Source organism: Saccoglossus kowalevskii, chromosome 17 (genome assembly GCF_978046115.1).
Source record: "Saccoglossus kowalevskii chromosome 17, keSacKowa6.1, whole genome shotgun sequence".
NCBI lineage: Eukaryota > Metazoa > Hemichordata > Enteropneusta > Harrimaniidae > Saccoglossus > Saccoglossus kowalevskii.
Window position 1 is genome coordinate 14,573,382 of NC_140657.1, and position 27,611 is coordinate 14,600,992.

General features: G+C 33.6%; 1 protein-coding gene across 1 annotated transcript; it reads left to right on the forward strand.

The window, feature by feature from the left end:
• Nucleotides 1-1,844: 1,844 nt before the first annotated feature.
• LOC100371148 (serine/threonine-protein kinase Nek7-like) lies at nt 1,845-27,004 on the forward strand. The gene is made up of 8 exons (XM_002733004.4): nt 1,845-2,073; nt 13,902-14,103; nt 16,856-16,918; nt 18,763-18,873; nt 19,637-19,745; nt 20,331-20,533; nt 21,077-21,190; nt 22,006-27,004. Exons 2-8 carry the CDS (start codon nt 13,933-13,935, stop codon nt 22,123-22,125), a joined length of 891 nt encoding a protein of 296 aa, XP_002733050.1. The 5' UTR covers nt 1,845-2,073; nt 13,902-13,932; the 3' UTR covers nt 22,126-27,004.
• Nucleotides 27,005-27,611: the final 607 nt, after the last annotated feature.

Here is a 27,611-nt window from a genome sequence, read left to right on the forward strand (position 1 = left end):
TTAAATATTTTGAGTAGTTTGTCGATAGAGGGCGGACACAGCTCGCAACGTATTGTGGGATAGCGGAAATAGACGTAGAGCTCATTGAAATATCTCAGCTGGACATATCGATGGTATATGTTTTGGGGGTAATTTGCACTGATACCAGCGTTGTTGAAGGTTGATAGCAGTGACCAACTATACGAAACAACATTACATATATTCCGCTCCCAGCAAATATTCAAGTCGGAGGATATATTATCGAGTTTGTTGGTAAGTTGAGATTTATTATAAACATCATGTTGGTTGTTTTTCCCAGGGCTTTCATCGCTCGTCGTCGCCATGGAAGAAATTTACAGATGTATATGTGGTTTATTTACAATGTAACAAAATATACAGATTACATCAACATGTTTTATCAAATGTCTCTGTGATTGTGTTGCTTATATTGGCCTGTCGCATGTCTCATTATCAGCAGGAAAAAAAAAAACGTTTATGATGAAGTGGCTGACAGTCAATCGATATATTATTATATTATTAATGAGCCAGGTACCTGTACGCGATCAGTGTCATACGCAACTGACTAGAAAATAACTACGGATTACAGTCGAATTGCTTTCGTACGAATAACTTAAACACAAATTGTATATTATCAGTTTTGGAATGCCTCGCAACACATACCGAAAGAACGAACATTTAAACATTTTTTGCCAAAATTGTAATGTTTGAACGCCGCTGTATTTTAGTACAACAGGTTGTTTATATCATTGACCGTGTAGTAGACCGTGTCGAAATCCACTCTGCTTAAAATACAGAATAAAGGAAATCTTGGGGAGGGGGGGGGGGTAAGACAAATCATATCCACGCACTTGATGCATAGTACATATATTTACTTTCTGAATCGATTCTTAGATTAGGAAAGTCCAAACAAAATTGCTTACATGGTGACAGTTTTGTGTGTGTGTGTGGGGGGGTGGGGGTGGCAAGGAGGAATACCTGGTGCAGGTAACAGGAAATAAAAAAAGGCATTTTACGTTTTTACAGGAAATAAAATGAAAGTTCCATTTACAGTAAAAAATAGGTTTTTACACTTTACAGATAATGCGAATTCCCAATTACATTTTAATGATATATTTGATAATTTGTGTTTAAAAATCAAAATTGGAAATTGCGTAACATCCAAATTCCACATTTAATGTTGAAAATGCAATATACGCTTACAAAAAATAAGATCTTTGTACAAATTACAGATGAATAAAATAGCTGATTACATTTAACACCTTACCCCTGTCTATGATTTTATTGTTTTTATTTATTTAAATTACATTACTAGTATTACGAAAATAAAAACAATTGATTATAGCTTACAAAAATACCCCTTTCAATTACTCTCCCCCATAATTTTCATTGGTCCTACCCTATGTTCTCATGACCTTTCATATTCTACATATTAATACAGCCTTAGTAATTAACAATCTCCATATGAATACAACCATAGTGCATTACAGTCTACATACGAATAGAGTGGTTTAAATATTGACATCAAACATACAGAATTATTTGTTATCTTCAAAAAAATCTCATTCCCATTGCCTATGAATTTGCATCACATCTTTTATTTAGTGTATTATGAGAAAACACATTTTGGCTATTCAGTATGTTTTGACTATACTCAAATTGACATAATCGTATTACGTTTTTATATTTCCGCATTATAGATACCTTTTGTATTAATTTCAAAAAATGGAATATAAGTGAAGGACAAAAATAGTCCACAGTTTTCCTACGATCTCTGCACTCAGTGTTTCTAACTTTATTTTAATTTTCACGAAAAACGAATGTTTAAATATTTTGAGTAGTTTGTCGATAGAGGGCGGACACAGCTCGCAACGTATTGTGGGATAGCGGAAATAGACGTAGAGCTCATTGAAATATCTCAGCTGGACATATCGATGGTATATGTTTTGGGGGTAATTTGCACTGATACCAGCGTTGTTGAAGGTTGATAGCAGTGACCAACTATACGAAACAACATTACATATATTCCGCTCCCAGCAAATATTCAAGTCGGAGGATATATTATCGAGTTTGTTGGTAAGTTGAGATTTATTATAAACATCATGTTGGTTGTTTTTCCCAGGGCTTTCATCGCTCGTCGTCGCCATGGAAGAAATTTACAGATGTATATGTGGTTTATTTACAATGTAACAAAATATACAGATTACATCAACATGTTTTATCAAATGTCTCTGTGATTGTGTTGCTTATATTGGCCTGTCGCATGTCTCATTATCAGCAGGAAAAAAAAAAACGTTTATGATGAAGTGGCTGACAGTCAATCGATATATTATTATATTATTAATGAGCCAGGTACCTGTACGCGATCAGTGTCATACGCAACTGACTAGAAAATAACTACGGATTACAGTCGAATTGCTTTCGTACGAATAACTTAAACACAAATTGTATATTATCAGTTTTGGAATGCCTCGCAACACATACCGAAAGAACGAACATTTAAACATTTTTTGCCAAAATTGTAATGTTTGAACGCCGCTGTATTTTAGTACAACAGGTTGTTTATATCATTGACCGTGTAGTAGACCGTGTCGAAATCCACTCTGCTTAAAATACAGAATAAAGGAAATCTTGGGGAGGGGGGGGGGGGGTAAGACAAATCATATCCACGCACTTGATGCATAGTACATATATTTACTTTCTGAATCGATTCTTAGATTAGGAAAGTCCAAACAAAATTGCTTACATGGTGACAGTTTTGTGTGTGTGTGTGGGGGGGTGGGGGTGGCAAGGAGGAATACCTGGTGCAGGTAACAGGAAATAAAAAAAGGCATTTTACGTTTTTACAGGAAATAAAATGAAAGTTCCATTTACAGTAAAAAATAGGTTTTTACACTTTACAGATAATGCGAATTCCCAATTACATTTTAATGATATATTTGATAATTTGTGTTTAAAAATCAAAATTGGAAATTGCGTAACATCCAAATTCCACATTTAATGTTGAAAATGCAATATACGCTTACAAAAAATAAGATCTTTGTACAAATTACAGATGAATAAAATAGCTGATTACATTTAACACCTTACCCCTGTCTATGATTTTATTGTTTTTATTTATTTAAATTACATTACTAGTATTACGAAAATAAAAACAATTGATTATAGCTTACAAAAATACCCCTTTCAATTACTCTCCCCCATAATTTTCATTGGTCCTACCCTATGTTCTCATGACCTTTCATAGAGCCAGCTGACATTGTTGGTTACACCCTTTCAGTCCCGCCCCATTTACGTGGGATGTATGGGCCAAACTAACACACCCTTTTACAATGTACAAAAAATGTAGCCTTAAAGTAGCATCTGACGACAAACTATTGAATTCTTTCATTCATTGAAAAGCCAATATTAGGTTTGCAGACAGAGTTTAAGAAAGGAAATCCCTCCCCAAAGAATGTCATGTTTTGTATTCTATTGTTTATTTCAAACTGCATTCCTTCTTTGGTCACCTCAGAAAAATTGATGTGTGGTTACCATCTGAGGATAAATATGGTTTAGCTAATTCATTTTGAATTATGGGAATATTTAAGGTTTAAAAAAAAATATTCCAAAAATAATCTTGCATGTACCTGTGAAAAACTAACTTTATTTCCTCCCCATGATTTTAAATTGTCCGTCCCTTACTGAAAAATTCATGTCTGTTTCAAATTTGATTTCTTGAAATTAAAATTTTCATTTACACTACAGAAATTCAAATTTATGGACAATAAGGCCAGACTTTTATTATCCCTTGTTTCGCGAACCCGCCAAATGAACAGGAGCCGAAAATGAAATAAAAATATAATTTTATTTCAGCTTAATTTCTCGTACCCGCCGACTTGTAAGCGCAAAAAAATGATGATAAAATATTATTTTTATCTTCATTTTTTTTTTGCCCGCCACATAACAATTTTAAGTTGCATTTTCGTGGGAGTGTCATGATCAAAGTACCGAAGTCTCGCGCAGATGAGAAACAAGGTTATACATGGAATAAAATTTAATTTGATTTCTTCTTTCCGATCAATGATTTCACTGACAATTCTTTGAGAATCACACAAATCTAATGAAAAAAAAAAAAAAATTTTTTTTTTTTCGCCCTCCCCCCAAAAAATTTATAAAAGCTCGCGAAACAAGGAATAAAAAAAAGTCTGGCCTTATGAGCTTAAAACGTGCGGAACATTGTGGAATTATTTTCATTTTTTATTTGGGAATGGTTTTTAATCTACAAGAAAAGAACAAGCAGAGTGATGACTCTGTTCAAAATTTCTTTTAGTCAACAGAGCGAAGCAGTTTATATTACTAATTGTCTGGTGGTGAAAACTTTACATTTTCGACTTCTTCTTGAAAAGAGCTAATTACTTACTTTGATACTTAGTGTATATGTACCTTGAGTGGACCTCTCTCAGATTTTGTGATGATATCTTCAATCTCTAATTTTGATAAATATTTTAGTCATTTTTGGTAAAAAGTGCTATTTTTGACTTCTTTTTGAAAAGCCTGATTGCTTTGATATTGTGTATATATGGTCATTTTGTGATAAGTTTAATTTTCGAGTTTTCGTAAATATTTGTTCAACTAGGTATACAGCTGATCTATATCAGCTGACAGTCTGCTTGTCTCTTTTATTTGGTTTCATTTTATTCAGGTTTCACTGTCTAATAGAGTATATGCTAAAATATGAAAATAATATAAGCTGCATGTACTATACTTAAGTTAACCATTTATTAGTCAGTAACATATACTGTAGAATACTTTATTTTTGCTTGGAATTTATTTTCGCTGAAGGGATGATTCTGTGAAAATAAAATCCAGCAAATATACTTTTTTTCCTATATTTCACATTAAACTCATCAAAAAACAGTGAAAATAAATTCCATACAAAACGCCCAAAAAGCCTTTTGGCGAAAATTTATTGCAACGAAAATAAAGTATTCCACAGTATTTTAACACTGAGATGTGAATAATTATTATTATACATGTATCACGTGTGTAAGTTTGTCACACTAGTGGCGTTCACGATAGAGATCTTGGCACATGCCGAAACTTGTGTGCGAATGGTCGGGACCGAGTCGGCACGTGCCAAAAAAAAACTTGATCTCGGTCACAATAGATGCTTGTGGTCGAAACTCGTTACGTAAATTTAAGAGAACGTATGCTGATTCATACTAGTATGAAATGGCGATGACAGGAAATGCAGGTATACTCGTATATGTTTGTGTGCTGTAGTAATGAATGAAATGAATGCAAACCGTCGTCAGCGCCGCATATTTTTGTGCTGCTGCAATGTTACATTGACGTGAACAAATAATTGTTTTTTGAATCTTCTTTGCCGTTCGTGTGCATGATGACTCGTAATAAGTACCATAACAACAAATGGATATAATTTCAATATAGCAATTATTATTATCATCGTATGCGTATCGTTTTTTTATGTTTGGACCAAATAACATATTGATGAATGAGAGCAGAATTTCTACACGAGCCGAGTCGGTCCTACATGTAAGTGGGTTCCGAATAACGTGAACACAACTGCTGTAATCCCTCTGCAAATGTCGGCACGTGCCAAGATCCCCTAACGTGAACATAGTATATGATTGGTCATGTGGTGGTGAATAAAATCCATTATTGACTCAGATTCAAGTGACCTTGATTTCATTTTTACACATGCATAGTAGAAATTTGCAACAAACGTTGAATTTATGTTGTGTTAATTTATTTGATAAAAAATAACATACAGTTACGTCAGTGTCAGTCAATATACAGTTTTCATGACCCATACCCTGATGACCCGTACTGTAATTTTCTCTTCGGGTAATTAATACTGAATATTGATTTCCTCTTCAGGTTTGTTTTTAGCTCCGCTGTCGACTTTGTCGAGCGGAGCTTATCATATGAGTGATTGTCCGTCGTCGTCCGTTGTCGTCGTCGTCCGTCGTCGTCGTCCGTGTCAGTGTTTTACTTTTTCGACTTCTTCTTGAAAACTACAAGCCTGAATGCTTTGATACTTGGTGTATATGTACCTTGGGTAGACCTCTCTCAGATTTGTTCATTTCATGATGATATCTTCAATTCTCTAATTTTGGTGAATATTTTTGTCATTTTTAGTAAAAAGTGATATTTTCGACTTCTTGTTGAAAACCGCAAGTGCAATTGCTTTGATATTACATATATAGGTACTACATGTGGACCTCTCTCAGATTTGTTCATTTTGTAATGATATCTTTAATTCTCTAATTTTGGTGAATATTTTTGTCATTTTTGGTAAAAAGTGATATTTTCGACTTCTTGTTGAAAACCGCAAGTCCAATTGCTTTGATATTACATATATAAGTACTACATGTCGACCTCTCTCAGATTTGTTCATTTTGTAATGATATCTTCAATTCTCTAATTTTGGTGAATATTTTTGTAATTTTTGATAAAAAGTGATATTTTCGACTTCTTGTTGAAAACCGCAAGTCCAATTGCTTTGATATTACATATATAGGTACTACATGTGACCTCTCTCAGATTTGTTCATTTTGTAATGATATCTTTAATTCTCTAATTTTGGTGAATATTTTTGTAATTTTTGGTAAAAAGTGATATTTTCGACTTCTTTTTGAAAACCGCAAGTCCAATTGCTTTGATATTACATATATAGGTACTACATGTGGACCTCTCTCAGATTTGTTCATTTTGTAATGATATCTTTAATTCTCTAATTTTGATGAATATTTTTGTAATTTTTGGTAAAAAGTGATATTTTCGACTTCTTGTTGAAAACCGCAAGTCCAATTGCTTTGATATTACATATATAGGTACTACATGTGGACCTCTCTCAGATTTGTTCATTTCATAATGATATCTTTAATTTTCTAATTTTGATGAATATTTTTGTAATTTTTGGTAAAAAGTGATATTTTCGACTTCAAGTCCAATTGCTTTGATATATTATACATATAGGTACTACATGTGGACCTCTCTCAGATTTGTTCATTTTCTAATGATATCTTCTGTTCTTTAATTGCCATGTGCATTGCTAACAGCAGAGCTATCTCAGCCGACAGGCTGCTTGTTTATACATTTAATCCTAAAAAGGTTTACCATTCTGTAAAAAGCTGTATCTTCATTATAAAATTCACTATTTTTGTATTTTTCCTAGTATGAAGTAAAATATATCACCAACATTGAACATTTTTCAGGTTATTAACTTTTTTGAACAGTGGGGGTTACTACCGGTAATACAAAATTTCTCCCCTTCAGAAATAGATAACAAATGCACATTCCATTCATAATGAAGGAAATACCAAATTGCTTTCTTTATTGAACTTTATTACATGATGCACTAAATTGATTTGCAGTGCTCTATTCATTGCTAAAAATGGGATATTCACAGCCTTCATTGTGGATATGCAGTGTTGCAATTAATTATTCAATCTCAGTCGTTTTTATTAGTAAACTGTCATCTTTTGAGTATCAGAACAGATGCTAAATTAATTGAATCATTCTGGGTTTTTGCCAATCTGATTAAAATCAGATCTTATTGGCTTATTCTTTTTTCGTTTTATTCATTTTTTTTTATTTTACTCATATTTTTTCAATTTTATTTTTCTTAGTTTATTTTTCTGATTGTGAATGCCCAAGCTCTGAACAACCTCCACAGAAGATCTCGCTTGTGAGATTAGTCAACCAATCAGAGAAGGCGTATCAAAGTCCAAAACTGGCTATAATAAAAGGCTTCTCTAACTGGTTATTTATAAAGTTTGCGAAAGTACAATGAAAATCTCTTATGGAGGTTTGGCTTTCGCAATCAGACAAGTGCATAAAGAATTTAAATTTAAATCAAACACCAAAAATGGAATAATTATAATGAAAAGAATAATGTAAAAAAAAAAAAATTATGTCTTATTTTCCTACTAAAGCTTTATAACAAACTGATAATAATTTTTCGGAAAAAAACAACAAAAAAACACAATATAACAGTACCACAAATTTTATTGGTATGAATCTGTAAAATATCTTGATGTTTTATCGTTATCTTCTCCGTTGCTAAGCAATTTGGTCATTTAGATACCATGGCTACATAAATTTTACCCTTTATTAGTAGCTCAGATTCTTGTCGATAACTTAAAGCGAAGGGGTTGTCACCTGTAGACATGCAGGAATTGAGTCCCAAACGACAGTAACAATGCATGCTAAAAACGCAAAGGCTCATGGGTAGACGCTTGTTTGTAAAGAATGACACGCTATGGCCATCTAACTCACGTGCAGATGACGACTCCCCCGCTTTAAGTTACTGTATTTGCTCTGTTAGTAACGCATGCGATTTAAATTACAGGTGTGTCTATGGTCAAAATATGTAATATTTGGACGATTCAGTACACAACAAATGTACCAGTAATTTTTGTTTTATGCTTCTATTGGAGATGTGCTACTAATAAATCAATTACTGTAAAATACTTTATTTTCGATTGGAATTTATTTTCGCTATTTTCGCTGAAGGGGTGATTCCGTGAAAATAAAATCCAGCGAATATACTTTTTTTTCCTATATTTCACATTAAACTCATCAAAAATAAGTGAAAATAAATTCTATACAAAACACTCAAAAAGTCTTTTCAGCGAAAATTAATTCCAGCTAAAATAAATTATTTTACAGTAGAGTGTATTTAATTTAATGGCTGTCCAATGAATAGGGTTCCTTGTTTCCAACTTTTGATGAAGATCGCTTTCCAGGTTACAGCGGTTAAAGCAGCAAGTGGGTGTGTCAAGAGACACTGGTATACAAGTAGTGATGTCCTTGGGTGATTGAAAAAGATTGTCAACGTATTTCTTTGTTTAATAGACACTCGTCTGCTTGTCATTTTTAAAAATAACAAATCTGTGTATTACTGGTCTTGGTGTTTATAATACATCTATTGATGTGTTGTAAATTGACTGTGATTTCAAAAGGGTGTTTATATGTCTAAAATTGCATTGTACATAAAAGTTGAAATATTAATGACAAATTAGTGTATAGTTGAATGACAGCTTTTCAATTGTCAAAATAAGTGTCATGCTGCTGAAATTATGAAAAACTTGCACAGTTTGTAAAACCAATTACCGGTACTGTAAAATACTTTATTTTCGCTTGGAATTAATTTTCGCTATTTTCGCTGACGGAATGATTTAGTGAAAATAAAATCCAGCGAATATACCTTTTTTCCTATATTTTATACACAGTATTCAACTTTTCAAAAATCAGTGAAAATAAATTCCATACAAAACACCCCAAAAAAATAAAGTATTCTACAGTAGTTGATTTCAAAAACAAAGTACTATTATTTCTTAAATTTCTAGTAGTCCTGGTTGGCTACAAATTTGGGAAAAAAGTAGTCCCACGACAAGATTTGGTCTGTGTGACAGTGCGCCCTCTAACAGAACTCATTTTGTAGGGACCCCCCCCCCTCCCCAATATCAAGTTGAATCAGTCTTCAAGAAAAAAAAATTGTATGTTGTAGTTTTGCATACAACACATGAATTTACAAATTCCTTATAACTATAGCAACACAGGTTTTTCAAGATCACTATTTCAATGTACGATTATCTATTGTGTCATTTATGCGGCAGTGAATTACCACAACTAGTTGCGTTATAACAAATCTTTTCGTGTCAATGACATGTCATATTGACTTTGAGGGCACACTGCTGTACACCCTAGACTACTGGTAATTTTGAGCCTTGTATCATATACAATGGTTTACAATTGGTGTGATATGCAATAGATCATTGATTTGAAAGATGAGCATGGAATTACCAAACAAACACTTCAAGCCTTTTCACCAGAAGACTTTTTCGCCCAAATTTCTCTGCAGTCTTTTCTTGCATATTCTTCAATATTTCTGGAAATGAGCCATAATTTTAGGGCCAACAGACAAAATTTTAGTCAATTTTCAGTTTTTACACAGCAAATTTGGCTATTTTTTGTCACAATCTTCTGAGTTTGTGATGTAAAGAGGAAACTTGTGGCTAGAAATGTTAATGCAAATGAGTCTCTGAAAAAATTAATTAATTACTGTTTTTTTCAAGGCTGTACACAATATATTACTGTAGAATTTCACAGTACAATAATTTTGAGTATCTTCATCCACTAATTATGTAAATTAAGACAATTAGTTATTTGTTTCTCTGTCTGTCCTCGGTCATGTCATTAAGTTAAAACATAAATGAAATTCTCATTCTTACCGAAAACTAAAATTCAGTCTTCAAATACACCCAAACTAAAGTACTATAACATTTTACATTGAAATACTATTATTAAAATCAGAATTGTGAATGAATGTATTGTATTATGTGTGGTATAAATTGTCAAAGTTTATTTTGAATGGTCGATGGAAGGTGATTTAAAAATGGATTAGCCACTCGTCATTTTAGGGTTTGTTTACTAGAGAATACCCTGATGCTCTGTTGCTTTTCATATATTTTGCCATTTTCTTTATTGTGAATGCTATAATGTGAATGGCGATCTACAAAACTACCAAGGAACATTAAAATACGCATCTTCAACACAGTTGTCAAGCCGGTCCTCCTATATGGTGCAGAAATATGGAGAACTACTGTTGCCATTATTAGGAAAATACAGATCTTCATCAATACTTGTCTTAGGCGTATCCTCAGAATTTTCTGGCCTGAGGTAATTAGTAACCAAGACTTGTGGGAGATTGCTCATCAGCAACCCATTGAGGCAGAGCTTTTGCAGAGACGATGGCGGTGGATTGGCCACACCCTACGGAAACCAATGCCTAATATTACTAGACAGGCATTGACTTGGAATCCTCAAGGAAAAAGAAAGAGGGGAAAGCCTCTTAACTCATGGCGCAGAGACATGGAGGCAGATGTTAAGAAGATGGGCCGCACATGGAAAGAACTGGAGACGCTGGCTCAGGACCGCTCTGCCTGGAGGAACCTGGTTGACGGCCTATGTCCCAGGAGGGGCGATAGGCTTAAATAAAATAAAATATATAATGTGAATATTTTTTAATATAGAATATCTGTGAACATATCCCCCTACAGCATGTACCGTATACAAAATGGTGTTGATTGGATCAGTAAGTTATTTGGGGGGATTATGTTCAACATGGAGTGCCATCATGTGTGCAACTAGGTGACTTGGCATGGCAGTGATTGACTTTTTATTGGTCATGGTATTATAGTGCTGGAAATTGAGTAATTTATCATTGGTTGCTGTGGTAAAAAGCTCATATCTCAAAAGCTTGTGGTATATGTGTCTTGGTGTGGTATAGGCGTGGTGTGGATTACATATAAATATATAAATAAATGAAATTAATTCCTTCTATAGATATATTATAAAAGAGAAATCCAAAAGGTTGTAAGATCTATGTGGTGTAGATTACAAATAAATATTTTAAAGGTATTTTTAAAAAAAATTATATTTTTTGGTTCAAATTCTACAAAAAAATAGGATAGATTTTTCTGCATCCAATTTCTTATAAAATCATACGATAAGAGAAGGTTTGAAGTACTACTTACCTTGTAGTATCTTAATTGCTGACAGAGAATAAATCATCTATATTTTCTCTTCCACGTTTTGTCATCTAGCAAGTTGTCTCGTGTCTGTATTTTTCTGTACTTACCTTTTTTTGCCGATTCTGAAGTTTTAATATTTTTTATCTATTTGGAAGGATGACAAGGTAAACTTGGATGTGATAATTGTCTATTTAACAAATATCAACTTTAGAATTAAAAACAGTTTTAAATTAACATTTTGCTATTTGCACCTTCTTACCGTAGTCATGAAAGAAATTGTCAGTTTATTGAATAGCTCGTTAGATCCCATGAAGTTTCACTGTAGGTAAATGTCGAGTGAACAATAAATGCAGGCTAGCAAAATTTCAATAACCAGAGCAGACAAGATTCTGAGCTGTTCATTATTGAAATTGCAACTATTTAAATGAATGCAGTGCTGTTTTATACAAACACCATAGCTGCTGATCAATGAATAATTAAATGCATCACAAAACATTTAACGAAATTATCCCAAATTGTTTATAAAGTTCATTTAACTACCATATGTATGTTAGTTTTTTAACGAATAATTAACTTAATTAATTAATTTATGAAAGTGTACATAATATGAGCCAACGTGTAAATATTGACACTGTATCTTAAAAAGAAAATTGTATTTGCAACATTCAAGTACCGATAACATACTCATTATCCCATGTAATTGGCAGCAGTCTGTGAAGATGTCTTATGAGTTTTTAAAACATATATTCTGTCCTACTGAATTAAACAAATTTGTATTCCCTGAATATTCCCCCACTAAACTTGTGTACATACTTCAATCATAGAGTCAATACAATATTGTGAGGTCTATGCTTTTAATGTATTAATTCATAATAAATGATATAAATAACTTTTTCCAAAGAACTCTGTATTTGCACCTTGTTAAATATTTATTTGACACATCTTAATAATTCTTTCTAGTGATTATAACGATTGTTCAATAAAATGTGAAACTTGCATCAGAACCGGAAAATTAATATTAATAAATAAATGCATTTTTCGGCATTATGTTTAGGATTTAAAGTGGAGGAGTCGTCATCTGCGCATGCGTCAGATGGCCATAGCGTGTCATTGTTTACAAACAAGCGTCTACCCATGTTCCCATGAGCGTGTGTTGTTATCATCATAGGAGACTCAATTACGCAGGTGACGACCCTCCCTCTTTAAGTTGATATACAGTATACCTTTATCCTAATCCTGAAGACGTTAAAGTTTAATTTCATTGAATATTAGCTTGATACAGACTGTCAGTTTATTTATAAAACTGTAATTATATTGCATTCTGATATGGGATTGCAATTTAATTGAGTTGCTCCACAGGTTCCAACTACATGTTTCTATAGACAACATGTTGTAACAATATAACATGTACTGGTAATATCAAATGTTATTCATTCTCACGGTTCAGTGAATCATCCTATTAAACTGTTAATTTACGAACTTCATTTGTCTAGCGGAAAAAAATGAATCCTCTGATTATTGTCCTCCTAATCCAAATGTATAATTGAAAAATGCCTTTGTTATAAACTCACAATTCACTTGAAGGGAATCGTAAAGTGTATGACCACACACATTTACACACACATGTTGGATCACAATAGTTTTTGTTGATTGGAGAATCCTTATAAATAGCGCAGAACGACAATGTCAACTTCTGTCTCCTTCCACAAAATAAGACATCATATCTTTTTCCATATTTTTCATTAAATTTCTCATGAATAGAATATTATGCCCATTCAAATTAACAAGAAAATTATAATTACAAAGATTCAAATTGTGAATTACTGTGTTGCAGTAATTTGAGATCCAGACAAATCCATTGTTTTTCAACAATTCATGTACATGGGTTTTTCTTGAAAAAAATAACAAAAGGGAGCACACACAGACGAGGGAGCGGAGCGACCAAATGGGAGGCTATATCGGAAGGTTTCTGCACCATTTTAACGGTGTATCTATCGCCTTTGAAATATTTTTGGAATAATTTTAGTGTATTTGGTATCCAGACACATTATCAGTTGGTGTTGCTGGGAAGTTTTCACAGAGAAAAATATATTTGAGAAAGATTTCATGTTGTACGGCAGCATGGAAGTGTGCGGCTCATGAAATATATGACGTGAAAGTTCAATCGGCAATTCAGTAAGAGGGCACCAGCCAAGAGTATCAGGGCGCTGCACCCCTGTTTAGAAAAACCATGGATGTATGATCAAGCATTTCACAATAATCCTAAAGCTCAATCAAAGCTGAAGCCTGGCTTTATTCATGGACAAGGTATTTATTGCGGAGTTTAATAAATTTCTGAATATTCTACTCTATCATAAGGTAACCTTTCAACTTTGAAGCCATCAAGACAATGGATGAAGACCAGCCAATGGAGATTCAGCCGAGCACTGCTGGCAACGATGTCTATGGATGCCTCGCCAATTTTAATATTGAGAAAAAGATCGGACGTGGGCAATTCAGTGTGGTGTACAGAGCTACGCACAACATTGAAAACACAGTAGTGGCTCTGAAAAAAGTACAGGTAAAATGATTACACAATTTTCAAAAGGTAAACTGAAGGTGGAGGAAGTATTTAAACCTTTCACGGTCGCCAACTGGTTATGTCGAAAAATAGTTTACTCGTTCACACCCCATTCATGATAGTCTCAATGGACACAATTATTCGGAAAAGTAAAACGATGTTCTATGACCAGGTTGCGCAGCGATCACATTTTTGGCGTTTTGAAAACTACTACTTAAAAGAAATATGGATTACTTCAGTATTCGGGGTTCATCCTGAGTAAATAACAGAATAGAAAATGTCTGAACCATGTTCCATACGTTTGTAAGTTTTCTCGTAAAAGCAGGAACCAAACTACATGTACCTTACCAGTCGCGATTTTTATGCAGTGAAATACACTTTTTACATGCATGTCGTTGACACTCGGTAAAAACACCCTGGGCCTATACTTGGGATGCCCTCAAAGGGGTTTATGATCGGGAAGTACGGTAATAAACTCTCTTTCGTAATTATGCATGATTTTAGTTTGAATTATACACATCATTAGAGTATTGTGTTATACCCAATTTGTATTTTATGTATGGAGCTCTAGATATTGTATTAAAACGTATATTTAACATGTATGCAAATATCGAATATGAGTATTTTTATTAGCTAGAATTTAATTTTAGTGAAAAACCACTACATTTTGGCTGAGATGTATAATTGTCAATTTCTTACATGAATCTGGTAACCACAAAGAAAAGAGTACCGGTAATTCAATTTACTTGTAAAATACTTTATTTTAGCTGGCTTTAATTTTCACTGTATATACTTTTTTGGGGATTTGTATGTAATTTATTTTCGCTGGTTTTCACTGATTTTTGAAGTTGAATGTAAAATATAGAAAAAAAGGACGTATATTCGCTGGATTTTATTTTTACTGAATCATTCCTTCAGTGGAAATAGCTAAAATTAATTTCAAGCAAAAATAAAGTATTCTACAGTATATGTTTGAACTGGTTGAATTTTAAAAATAAAAAATCAGTGATTTGATTACATCTAAAAACATAGTCAGAACAAACAAAAAATCATCAGTTTAATTTATATCATCACAATAGCTGTTACCGGGGGGGGGGGGGGGGGTAACACTTTTTCAGTAGTTGTTTTACCTTTAAAAATATGTTAAGGACCTCTGTAAAAAAAAAAAAAAACTTCATGCAGTGAAATCGACACCAATGGATCATGCTGCAACTTTGATAATACTGGTAATAAATTTAATTTCTGCAATGCGTTATGCAGTTGTAAATATTTGAAAACTGACTGATTGTGGTTTATGGCATTCATGACCTATCAGGTCAAGGATCATCATGGTAGATTAACTAGTGAACCACAAAAACATGGCGGACGCAGAATCGATCAAGTGTTCTACAACATTTGTTCATGTATTTGTTACCAAACTGAAAAAAGAATAAAAAATTGTTGGTATCAAAGCATGACTGAATATTAAACTGTCACCATGGTAACAAGTGCAGTGCTGGTGCAGATGTTGTACCAGTAGTGGTGTTAATGCTACACGAAAGACGGGTTAAGATTTAAGCTGATCTCTTATATTTATATATCAGATAGACCCAATTGCATTCATGCACAGGAGGAAACAGTGATTAGCACAGGCTAAAGAATGCCCAAACTTATTAATTAATATTATTAATTATTAATTAAGAAAATACAAAACAAATTCAGAAAGTGTAAATTGTAGAATTACAGGAAGAAGCTAGAGTCTCATTGTCAGTTCATTTTTTCTTGAGAACGATATCTCCTGATGTGTGCACATTGATTATCATGTCGGAATTGGCATACTGAAAGGAATAGTAATAAATCTAATTATCGTAAATGGCATTATAGGTGCTTAGCCCGAGCTAAGTTTTCACGCACACTTAGTCCGTACCAAGGATCTGGGACAGGTCTTAAAAACAACCCGGATTTACTGTCACTGCCATATTGTTACGAATACCAAAACATCAACATTGCCAGTTAAGTTGCTGACTGGTTTGTTATGTCAGTCTCGAGATCGATGCATGATAAGAACTGGTTAGTTCAAACCACTCACGAGGGTGCGCCGTTCAACTAAAATGACATGCACTTAACATACATGTACCATCGCCAGTGTCCAGACATTTCATACTGTGTAAATACATAACTTTGTCATATATTATATAGAAATGTATAAGATTGAATAAAATATATTGAAACTAATCACATCATGATCTTCTATTTATATTCCGATGTGTCTAAGTCCTACACTATTAGTTTGACGTCTTCTGTTGAAGTTGCGTGGTTTGACCCAACTTGTTCTAATCGCGTATAACAATCTTCAGGCAGGCTTATAGCAAACCAGTCAGCAACTTAGCTGGCAATGTTGCTATTTTGGTGTTCAGAGCAATATAGCGGTGACAGAAATCCATACTTAGTGATTCTTGTAGCCTGTGCTAAGCCTTCAAGCATGTTTTTTTTAGCACAGGTTAAGGTATTTGACCTTTTCCTGTGCTGTCCTGTCCTGTGCTGTGTCTGGCAATGCTACTATTGAAATCTTGTATGAAGTCTATGTACATACAGTATATACTAACAAATGTACTTGTTTGAACCAGTGTTTAATCATGCATGCTGATTGTCTTAGACACAGTTATTTGATTTGTGTTACATTGCAAGAATTATCTTACTGGGCGTGAGGTATGTTCCTGCTTGGTTAAATATTCTAAGGTAATGGCATTCGTACATTCTGTTTGTCTTCCAGATATTTGAGATGATGGATGCCAAAGCACGACAAGACTGCATTAAAGAAATTGATTTACTTAAGGTATGTGGTATTTGGTTTTGTTAAATGAGGCATAGAAACATGTATTGGGGCTGTTTTTATGGATGGTTGTTTGAAAGTGTGTTACTGTTATTGGTGTGTCCATTCTCAGGGTTTCCGCAAAAGTCTTACCGGTAAATCAAATGTCTTAAAAATGTCTTTTTCCAACTTTGCTATATATATATATTTCTTGAAAAAGTCAGAAATATGAGGAGCTTTTTGGTGTAGTTTGGAAAAGCTGACGCTTCATCTTTTGAAAATGTTATTCCTGCACTCTGCAATTGTTTAATGTGTTGTGTAATGAATATCCAACGTATGTATTCTTTGCTTTTACTTATTTTAGCTTCGCTGCCAATTGAGCTTATCATATGAGTGATTGTCCATCGTCCACATCAACTTGTTACTTTTTCGACTTCTTCTTGAAAACTACAATTCTTATTGCTTTGATACTTGGTTTATATGTACCTTGGGCAGACCTCTCTCAGATTTGTTCATTTCATTATGATATCTTCAATTCTCTAATTTTGGTGGATATTTTTGTCATTTTTGGTAAAAAGTGATATTTTCGACTTCTTGTTAAAAAACCGCAAGTCCAATTCCTTTGATAATACATTTATAGGTACTACATGTGGACCTTTCTCAGATTTGTTCATTTTGTGATGATATCTTCAATTCTTTAATTTTGATGAATATTTTTGTCATTTTTGGTAAAAAATTCTTGTTGAAATGTGTGCATTGCTCACAGCGAAGCACTCTCAGCCGACAGACTACATGTACTTGTTATGTTACTGTGAGTTTATTGCTAAAACCGTTCTTAAATTCACTAAAAATTGATCTCAAATAGATCTTGAAGTTGTGACGTGGTGGTCTATAACTTAAAATACGCAACTAGGTATTTTTGAGAATCATCATTTAAACTTTTGACACTTAATTGCATTACTGGTATCTTAAAAACCTTACATGATGCATACCAGATAATTACTAAATACACGCTGGTTACAATATGACTAAGTTAGGAATATTTCGTAATGAATGAAAATTTACCCTTTCATGTGCGCTTCATGTTCATGCATTAACAGCCAAGAAATTGAATTTCCATCAGCAGCATTCAATATGAAGCCATGCAATTCTACAATTTATAAAGTTTTGGTTAATTAATGTGACATGTGTAATTATCAGTAAATTTAACTTGCATTAATTTTGATCCAATTTGACAAACTATTACTTGATGAAAATTTCTGTTAACAGCATTTTCATTCACTAGTTTCTTTAAACATTTAAAAACACCTTAACAATTGGCACATTTTTATTTATTTTTGAATAATATCTTTATTTTTTTTAGACCAAACATACATAATTTCCCATTTGCTACAAGTGTTGTTCTAAATTTTTGTAAAATTATGGGGGGAAAAATGCAGGTTTTTTGTAAAAAGTTGCTCTGTATAAATGCAGTACTGTTTATAGATGGCACAACAGTCAGTCTCCGGGACACTGGTTTTTATACAGTTACAAAGTCTGAATGTATTTTAAATGTGACCACAATTTAATAAGAGAGAGACGTAATTTTACGCATTATATCTGCCAGTTTGTGTCTGTGTATGTTTTCTTGAGTTACAATAAAAAAAAAAAATATACAATGATGCAGGTAAAACACTGAACAGTAGCTTCCATGGCAACATGTATGATAAATAGAAAATAATGGTTTCCCAGGAAACAAGCTTGAGCGTTCCTTTTCATATTTTTGTTCATTACTAATTTACTTCAATATAAAAGCTGAGCACAGCATAAAATATCTGTTGGCCTGCTTATTTTAACTAAATTTCTTTTTTTATTTGATTTGATTACAGCAATTGAATCATCCAAATGTTATTAAATACCTAGCTTCTTTTATTGAAGATAATGAATTAAATATTGTATTAGAATTGGCAGATGCAGGCGATCTGTCCAGAATGATTAAGGTAACTGTAGTTCATACACTGCGTCTATTGACTATTCTGTCAACAAACATGTGCGCAAAAACTTAAGTACTTTTTTTCTGATTCCTGTATTTATTTTGAACCATACCAACATGATTTGTTACCTTTGCTAATTATTATCGACAGTGTTAAGAATTTACACCACTTTGGGAGACATACAATTGTTTCTTATAGTGAAGTGTTTACTATAATATTAAAGCATACTGTAGAATACTTTATTTTAGCTGGAATTAATTTTCGCTGAAAAGACATTTTAGGTGTTTTGTATGTAATTTATTTTCACTGATTGTTGACGAGTTGAATGTAAAATATAGGAAAAAGGGTATATACACTGGATTTTATTTTCACTGAATTATTCCTTCAGCAAAAATAGCGAAAATTAATTCCAAGCGAAAATAAAGTATTCTACAGTATAATGCATTGTGTTCGTCATGAGCTGAAGACATGCAATGTGTTCAGTATACTGTAGAATACTTTTTTTTCGCTTGGAATTTATTTTTGCTATTTTCGCTGAAGGGATGATTCCGTAAAAATAAAATCCAACGAATATACTTTTTTTCGTATATTTCACATTAAACTCATCAAAAATCAGTGAAAATAAATTCCATACAAAACGTCCAAAAAGCCTTTCCAGTGAAAATTAATTTCAGTGAAAATAAAGTATTCCACAGTATATCAGTAAATTGGTTATAGTTTCAGGGTGACTATTTCTCAAGAGTACTTTTCTGTGTCGAATATATTTCAGCATTTTAAAAAACAAAAGCGATTGATACCAGAGAGAACAATATGGAAATATTTTGTGCAGTTGTGTAGTGCGTTGGATCACATGCACTCCAGACGGGTAATGCATCGAGGTAGGTTGCTATCATTCGATCAGAGTTTCTGTTTCCTATGTCAGCATGTCCATGCTAATTCCTCTCTAATCTAGCACCTCAGTTGAACGTTTACGCATCAAGTTCATTGTACTATACTCGTAGGTGATCAGATGTTTCGAATTATTGTCCATTTTGTCTGAAATTACTGTAAAATACTTTATTTTCACTTGGAATTAATTTTCGCTAATTTTGCTGAAGAATGATTCAGTGAAAATAAAATCTAGCAAATATATCATTTTTTCTATATTTTACATTCAACTTGCCAAAAAATCAGTGAAAATAAATTTCATACAAAACACCCAAAATTCTTTTCAACGAAAATTAATTCCAGCTAAGATAAAGTATTTTACAGTATAACATATCCTGAATCGCTTTTTTGAGATGATTTGATAACATTTTCTGTAAAATCTAAAAATAACAGTTTGTAAATATGTTCTGGACCATTCTGGATTGCACATACCAGGGTAATAAGTTATTGGTGCACCTCTACCCCCCCCCCCCTCGAATTTAAACAAAAATAACCAACTGGCAGTCATTTAATAACTCTGAGATATTTCTTTTCAGACATCAAGCCAGCCAATGTGTTCATTACAGCAGCGGGTGTGGTTAAACTTGGTGACCTCGGCCTCGGACGTTTCTTCAGTTCCAAGACAACAGCTGCACATTCTCTAGTGGGGACGCCTTATTACATGTCGCCAGAACGAATACACGAGAACGGTTACAATTTCAAATCAGATATGTGGTCTTTGGGCTGTCTTCTCTACGAGGTATGTCTATGTTTTCGGCAACATAGTTGATTACTTTGCTTTTAAATAATTGTTTCAAAAAAGGAAAGTCAAGTATTATTTATTTATCTTGGGGTTAATTTAATTTAATTATTTAATTGAAGTTAATTTAATTATTATTAACAATGCAATTCAATTTACCTTCCATGAATTGTTGCACTTACTCAACATATAGTGGATTTCACCATGGCAACCACATTGTATGTTTAGTACTATGCAACATGATCAGTACTGATCTACTGCAACTATTTATGCATATCTAGTGGTATGTCTTTTATGCAACAGAAAATTGATGTTAGGATCTTGAAAAATCTTATTTACGAATTTTTTAATTAAAATTAAATTGTTCCTGTTAGAGGCACACTGTCGGTCAACCTCAATTATGCATTAGTAAATGTATCTTCATTAGTTGCTGTGGCCTCCCCATTGAGTCTGTGGCACACTCACCTAGGATCGGTTTTGGGGGTTCAGCCCTGGATGGGATTTGAAATTGCTCGACACTTTAAATCATTTTTTTATTCTCAGATGGCTGCTCTGCAGTCTCCATTCTATGGAGATAAAATGAATCTGTATTCACTGTGTAAGAAAATAGAACAATGTGACTACCCTCCACTGCCAGCTGAGCATTACTCTGAGGAGGTAAGTGAATCAGACTTCAGATTCAGATTGTTTGTTTTTTTATTCATATACGGTTGATTCATTCCCCAAGAGAATATTATATTCATGATTGGTATATGTAGACTAATCTTATACTGGATGATGTCATGATTCTGTGCTGTCATTGGTCAGTTAACAATCACATGGGTTTGAACAATCAGTTTTAAAAAATCTATAATTTTACATTCTCTTTATACCGTAGCTATTATACTTGTTGAAAGAAAAGATTTTTTTCATATTTTTTCTGGCGCTTACATATTCATCTTTTGACACAAATGCCATGAGATAACCCTGAGACTTGTTGTCACTCAAGTAGTGCTCCATTCTCTCCTGTCTTCCCATTCACCGTTTTCGTAATCTATGTAACCATGGTAACTGTAACCATGGTAGTAACAGTGGATGCAATGAAAGGAGATAATGGAACACTATTTAATTTTTCTGACTTTCTTGTTCTCAACAACATTTCTCTGTTTTCACTACAAAGTACTGTGAAATACTTTATTTTAGCTGGAATTAATTTGGGCTGAAAAGACTTTTTGGGTGTTTTGTATGGATTTTATTTTCACTGATTTTTTACGAGTTAAATGTAAAATATAGGAAAAAAAGAATATTCGCTTGATTTTATTTTCACTGAATCATTCTTTCAGCAAAAATAGCGAAAATTAATTCCAAGCCAAAATAAAGTATTTTACAGTATATTTTACTGTAAACTGTTGAAATTTATTTGGGAAAATCATGTAATTTACAAATAGGTTAAGTGTGATGACATCGCTATTTTATTTATTAAATTATTTCAGCTGAGAAGTCTTGTGGCAATGTGTATCAATCCTGATCCTGAGCAAAGACCTGATGTTTCTCATGTGTACGAAGTGGCCAAAAAAATGCACATGCAGAGCTTGCAGCAACAATCAAGCTAGAGTCAGCCTTCCACTCCTGCCTTATTATCGCTTTGAAAACACAATCACCAGATTACAATGCAATGATCATGTGACTAAATCAGGTGATCAGTGTTCTCAGAAACGTTTCACGCTCACAATCAACTATGTTGCATAGTTTCAGGATGCAAATCTACTTAAATACTGAATTTATAGACATTGAGAAAACTAAGCATCTTAGATAAAAAAAAAAAAAAGAGTAGTAAGTATAAATTCCTCACATGATCCAGGCAACACAGTTGCTAGTTTTATGAATGCAATATATTTTTCACATGGTTGGTATTTCTTGTTATATCAATTCTGATTGGATGCTGCTAAATGAATGATGTATCACAGCATTTGATTGGTCAGTACGCAGCTGTGCTGTGTTTTCCTTTTATTTCACTAATTCTTATTGGGTTATTTGTGTAATAAATTTTGAATTATTTATTCAGTTTATAAATATTTAATTGTACATATCAATAACCATCAAGTTCCTTATTAATACTTGTCTACTTTTCCTTGATGTTTATGTGGTGAGATTTCCTACTTTCAGGTATACTGACTGAATCTTGTATTTGTAAATTTCTTCAATTCTAATTGTATTTTAAGCACACTATCACTTTTAGCACAGACTGCTTGAACTTTTGTCATTTTAAAAAAATAACGCATTTCTGTTTAAAGGGCGGCAGTCGTCGTGCCGCGTCCTGTTCGATATGGGACTCGTAACGACGTATACTACGCGTGTAAAATACATTGTTTATTTACATGAAATTCCAACACGCGCTGCGCGACGACCACCACGCTTTAAAGATTTTGGAAAATGATGCCTATCTACAGCGTTCTCTCCTAGAAATTAACATACCATCATTTACATGACAATGTAATATGTTAATCAGTTTGTATATTGTTATGATAGTGGAACTCTATTGATTCTTCAAATTACAGAGTTGGGGTCTCTACTCTATAATAAACTAGGACGCCCATTATCTAGTCCAAAATGAAAAAATGGAATTTTTGGAAAAATATCTAGCAACAAAATTTTGATGTGAAAAATTCTGGAGTTTCAAAGTGAACAGGAAGTATTATACTCAGACATTCCACAAAATAATAATATTTGAGAAAAAGTCCTAAGATAACTATTCCTAATTAATTCCTACTGGTACCAGTAACAATTTGTGTCAAGTAGGTTTGGGAATTAGCACTTAACTCGTTTCCATGGAAATTGTATTTTGAAATGAACGCTCTGGGCATTCATGCAGCAAAATAATTTGTGACCCTCCACTTTGATTGGATGATTTCACCACTCTGATTGGGCCATTTAAAAATAGCATTATGACATGTACAGATTCAGGCTGAATTAAAGATTGTATGTAATTTCATAGGATACCAAAAAAAGAAAGAAAAAAATGGGGTCATCGGGAAAGTTTTGAGAATTTGCCCTTTCGCACTGATATTTTGGGGGAAATGCCATGTCAGGCATCCAGTACTTGTATATTATTGCAAAAAATTGAGATATAGCTCCAAAAATGTTTCATTATTTTATTTGGAGTGTTATCATTTATTTAATCACAAAAATTTACAAGTCTACTAAATTTAATTTAATAAATCAAAAATACCAAGATTATAGTTTAATAACTAGTTACAGACTCCAGGACGTTGATCTCTTACCGGTACTTAATCATTTTACTCAATTTTTGTCGTCATTTTGGGTATTGTGCTTTGTGTGTCTTGTTTAAAATTTTTGAAATCATGATTGCCCATGGTAAAATTAAAAATAATGTTTTTTTTTTGTATTTTCTGAAAGTTGTGAAAATGTTGTGCTAGTTGAGTAAAACTCAGTTGTTTTTGTTGTTGAGGGAAAGTAATACAATTTAGTATGGCTCCCTACCAGAACATTCTGATATTGATGATTGTCGAGATTAGTTGTTTCACTCCCGCAACTTTGTTTCCTTTTTCTGAGCTGGTAAAAAATCCATCTAAAGGTTCAATGAATTTGAAACATGTCTAACTTCTCTCAGTGTTTTCTGAATTTGTTGAAGCAGATTAATTCTGAACCTTGATTGGCAAACAGGATCCATGTGCATTCCCTATATTCCAGTCTCTAGCGACATAGTGCTTCTGTTACATAAAAAATTACTTGAATGGGTCATGTTGTTCAGTGCTGCCTCTGTGTAGTAGTTTGTGATTTAAATATGACAAATCCCACGAAAAAATACTGTTGACATACTGTTGACCTTGAACAGCTCCCCCCCCCCCCCGATTTACATAGCTGAAACGCTTCACCACTGGAGGGTGCAACTTGCAGGAAATTATGTATTGTAAACATATCAACGTCCACACGAACAAATCTGAATGCAAATTAAAGGATGATAGTTGAGGTCGTAGTCAACCGTGTATGTACATGTTTTGTGTTGATAAACATTGATTTATAGATCTGTACAACGCTCACAAGTCACCATCTTTTTTTGTATGTGACCCATATGTTGAACATATGTGGTTAGATGACCCACCGTCCCTCAACACAGGTGTTGAGGGACGGTGGATGACCACAGCCATTTAATCGGTGATTCATCGTCATTGAGATTCACAATCCATGGACGTTATATGTATTATTCAACGTTGTACACAGTATTAATAGGTGATTTTCCGTACAACTGCTATATCTCGCGAGATGCATGAAAGACGCGCGTCAAACGTCTGCCGCAAAAATCGAACGATTTGATTTTGAACTCGAATTTCTTTATTTCGTAGCTCACATCGACCGGCCGATCTTTGACAGAGGAATATTGCATTTGAATATCCTCTTTTAATCGAAATTGTCTATCATCAAATGTGTACAGCACATTATTGACATGGAAATGTCCCCCAAAATACTTTGGCGTTTGTCGAATCTCACGCGATGTTTGACGCCACTACGACCTTTGTTTGTCCTGTTTTTACATTCGATTTTAAGCATAACGCGTGATTCTCGCAGTGAACGGAAAATGGTCTATTATCTCAGTGTTTGGAATAATTCTGCATAGTAGCAATTCTCGCAGCCGTCCAGTTTTCAAATTCAAACAACTCTAATACTTTTATATAAATATCTGTTAATTAGTGTTTGTTGTATTGCTCTTTGAAATATTGCAGTTTTGTATTTTAAATTTTAAAATCTATACACATCTATTTGTAAAATATAAATGCATTTACTTTCTGTTAATAAACAGTGCACATTTCTGCGACCAGTCATATAATTGTGCTGTTCATCCGGATACATGATCTCCTTCAGTGCAGCAATTAAACTGACCTGGACAGTGTATGTGGCTCGAGAGTAGGCTGAAAAATGTGTCAGTTTATGCGTTCATACAGGTTTGACCATATTTGATTGACGGGATTTCCAAGAATCACAGTCAATGCCTCATTTCTATCAAAAGAAGCTCATCGTCTTATTTATCTCGTGAAATGTCAAAAGTTATACTAATACAATTATTGTAATGTTCAAGCATTTGTAACCATGGTGATGCAATGTGCACCAATGAAAGTCATTCATTCACTTTGCATTGCCAACTCCAAGGAGTAACTGTATTTTATAAATTATGTGATTATTGTCTAAACTTACATTATAGTTGTAATAATTCCAATCAGTCTTGCACTGATTTACTTAAAGGGCGGTAGTCGTCGCGCCATGCATGCGCAAGATATATGGGTCACATATAAACAAAGATGGCAACTTTGACTGTTGGGCAGAATACAAACTGAGACGTTGCCAAGCTTTATTTTTTAGGTAATGGGAAGGTATCGAAGGAGTCTCCGGCGGTAATCAGTGCAAGTCGCGCCTAGGTCAAACCTCATACTTGTGATTTCCATTAGAAGAGCGCATTGGATTGTGGGAAAATCAATGTTTATCAACACAAATGTCGCACATGCGCAGCGCGATGACTACCGCTCTTTAAACATTGGTCGCTATTCATCTTAATTTGTTGTCTATTTTGTAGTCAGGGTTTTTGTGTTTCCTGCCAACGGGGCAATCTGTTGCTCACACTGTCATAACCTTTGTTTTCATGGTGTTTTAATTCACTACAAATCTGTAACAATTTACTGTATTTGTAAGTGTGTTTTGAATTGTGTCTGAAATACTCTGTTGTATGTGTGTCTGATATCTGCACTACAATATCCTGCAGTGTTCTTTTTTTTTTATTGATAAACGTGTTTGACAATTTTACCAGGAATTTTTTTTTGTGAGACCTATCGCTGATCATTTTAATCCTTTGAACTCAAAATAATAAACCTACTTATTTTTTTTTCTCTCCATTTTTTGAAAATATTGATGAAAGTCTGTTGGCAATAAACAATGATATTCATCTGGTAAAATTTCAACAACAAAATTGTTAGCAAATTTGCAAAATAATGCACCAACGTTTTTAGGTGAAAACATGACAGTATTTAAAAGAGATGAAGCTATCAGAAAATATTTTATTTGTGTACGGTTAGAAGGTTTATTTCCCATATATTGTGCACGGCATGGGTATTACTATATACTGGGCGGGATTTAAAGCGGGAGGGGTCGTCACCTGCGCACATGCGGGAATTGAGTCCCAATCGACGTTAACAATACACGCTAAAAATGCAAAGGCTCATGGGTAGACGCTCGTTTGTAAACAATGACACACTATGGCCATCTAACGCATGCGCAGGTGACGTCTCCCACGCTTCAATATTTTAGTTCTTGATATTAAAAAAAATGTTTTGACTGTAATAATGTCAAATAGTATTTTCTTGCAGCCGTGTGTGCTGGGTGTATGAACACCTTGTTATCTTTTGTATGTATAAATATATATTTTAGGCTGGTTTTATTTGTTTTAGATTTTATCTGTTCAATAAAAAAGAGTCTGAAAAAGTATATTTCTTGTTTTTGTTTTGTTTTCCTGTGAATGCAAGATGTAGCTGAAGACGCAGTGTGTATGTCTTTATTCTGAAGTGTCTACACACTTCACGAAATAAACTATACCGTAATACTTTTTTCTATAATAAAAACATCACTTTCAGAGCAAACTAAAAACATAAAATATGTTCCTAACTTTCCTACATATTTTATTTTGAGAATACGGAGAGACTCTGTTTTTGGATAATGGTGTATATTCGTATGGATCTGTCAGCAATGTGACATTTTGTCCAAAATTAGGAAATACAGTTGCATTACATTAGAAGTCCTATTAAAGGGTGGTAGGTAATCAACGCGCCACGCATGGGCGAGATATAGGTATCTAGCATAAACAAAGATAGCCACTTTGACTGTTGCCCAGATCAACGAGTACAGAGACGTTACCAAGCTTTAATGAGGTATTTTTAGGTGATTGGAAGGTATCGAAGAAGTCACCGGCGGTAATTAGTGCAAGTTGCGCTCAGGTCAAACCTCATAGCGCATTGGATTATGGGAAAACCAATGTTCATCAACACAAATGTCGCACACGCGCAGCGCAACAACCACCGCCCTTTAACATTTTCGT

What these genes read in the sequence shown, in the direction of transcription:
- LOC100371148 (XM_002733004.4), top strand. Translation starts at nt 13,933, where the DNA reads ATGGATGAAGACCAGCCAATGGAGATTCAGCCGAGCACTGCTGGCAAC. An exon ending in TGGCTCTGAAAAAAGTACAG is followed by an intron (nt 14,104 to 16,855) that starts GTAAAATGATTA and finishes TTTGTCTTCCAG; the next exon opens with ATATTTGAGATGATGGATGC. An exon ending in AAGAAATTGATTTACTTAAG is followed by an intron (nt 16,919 to 18,762) that starts GTATGTGGTATT and finishes ATTTGATTACAG; the next exon opens with CAATTGAATCATCCAAATGT.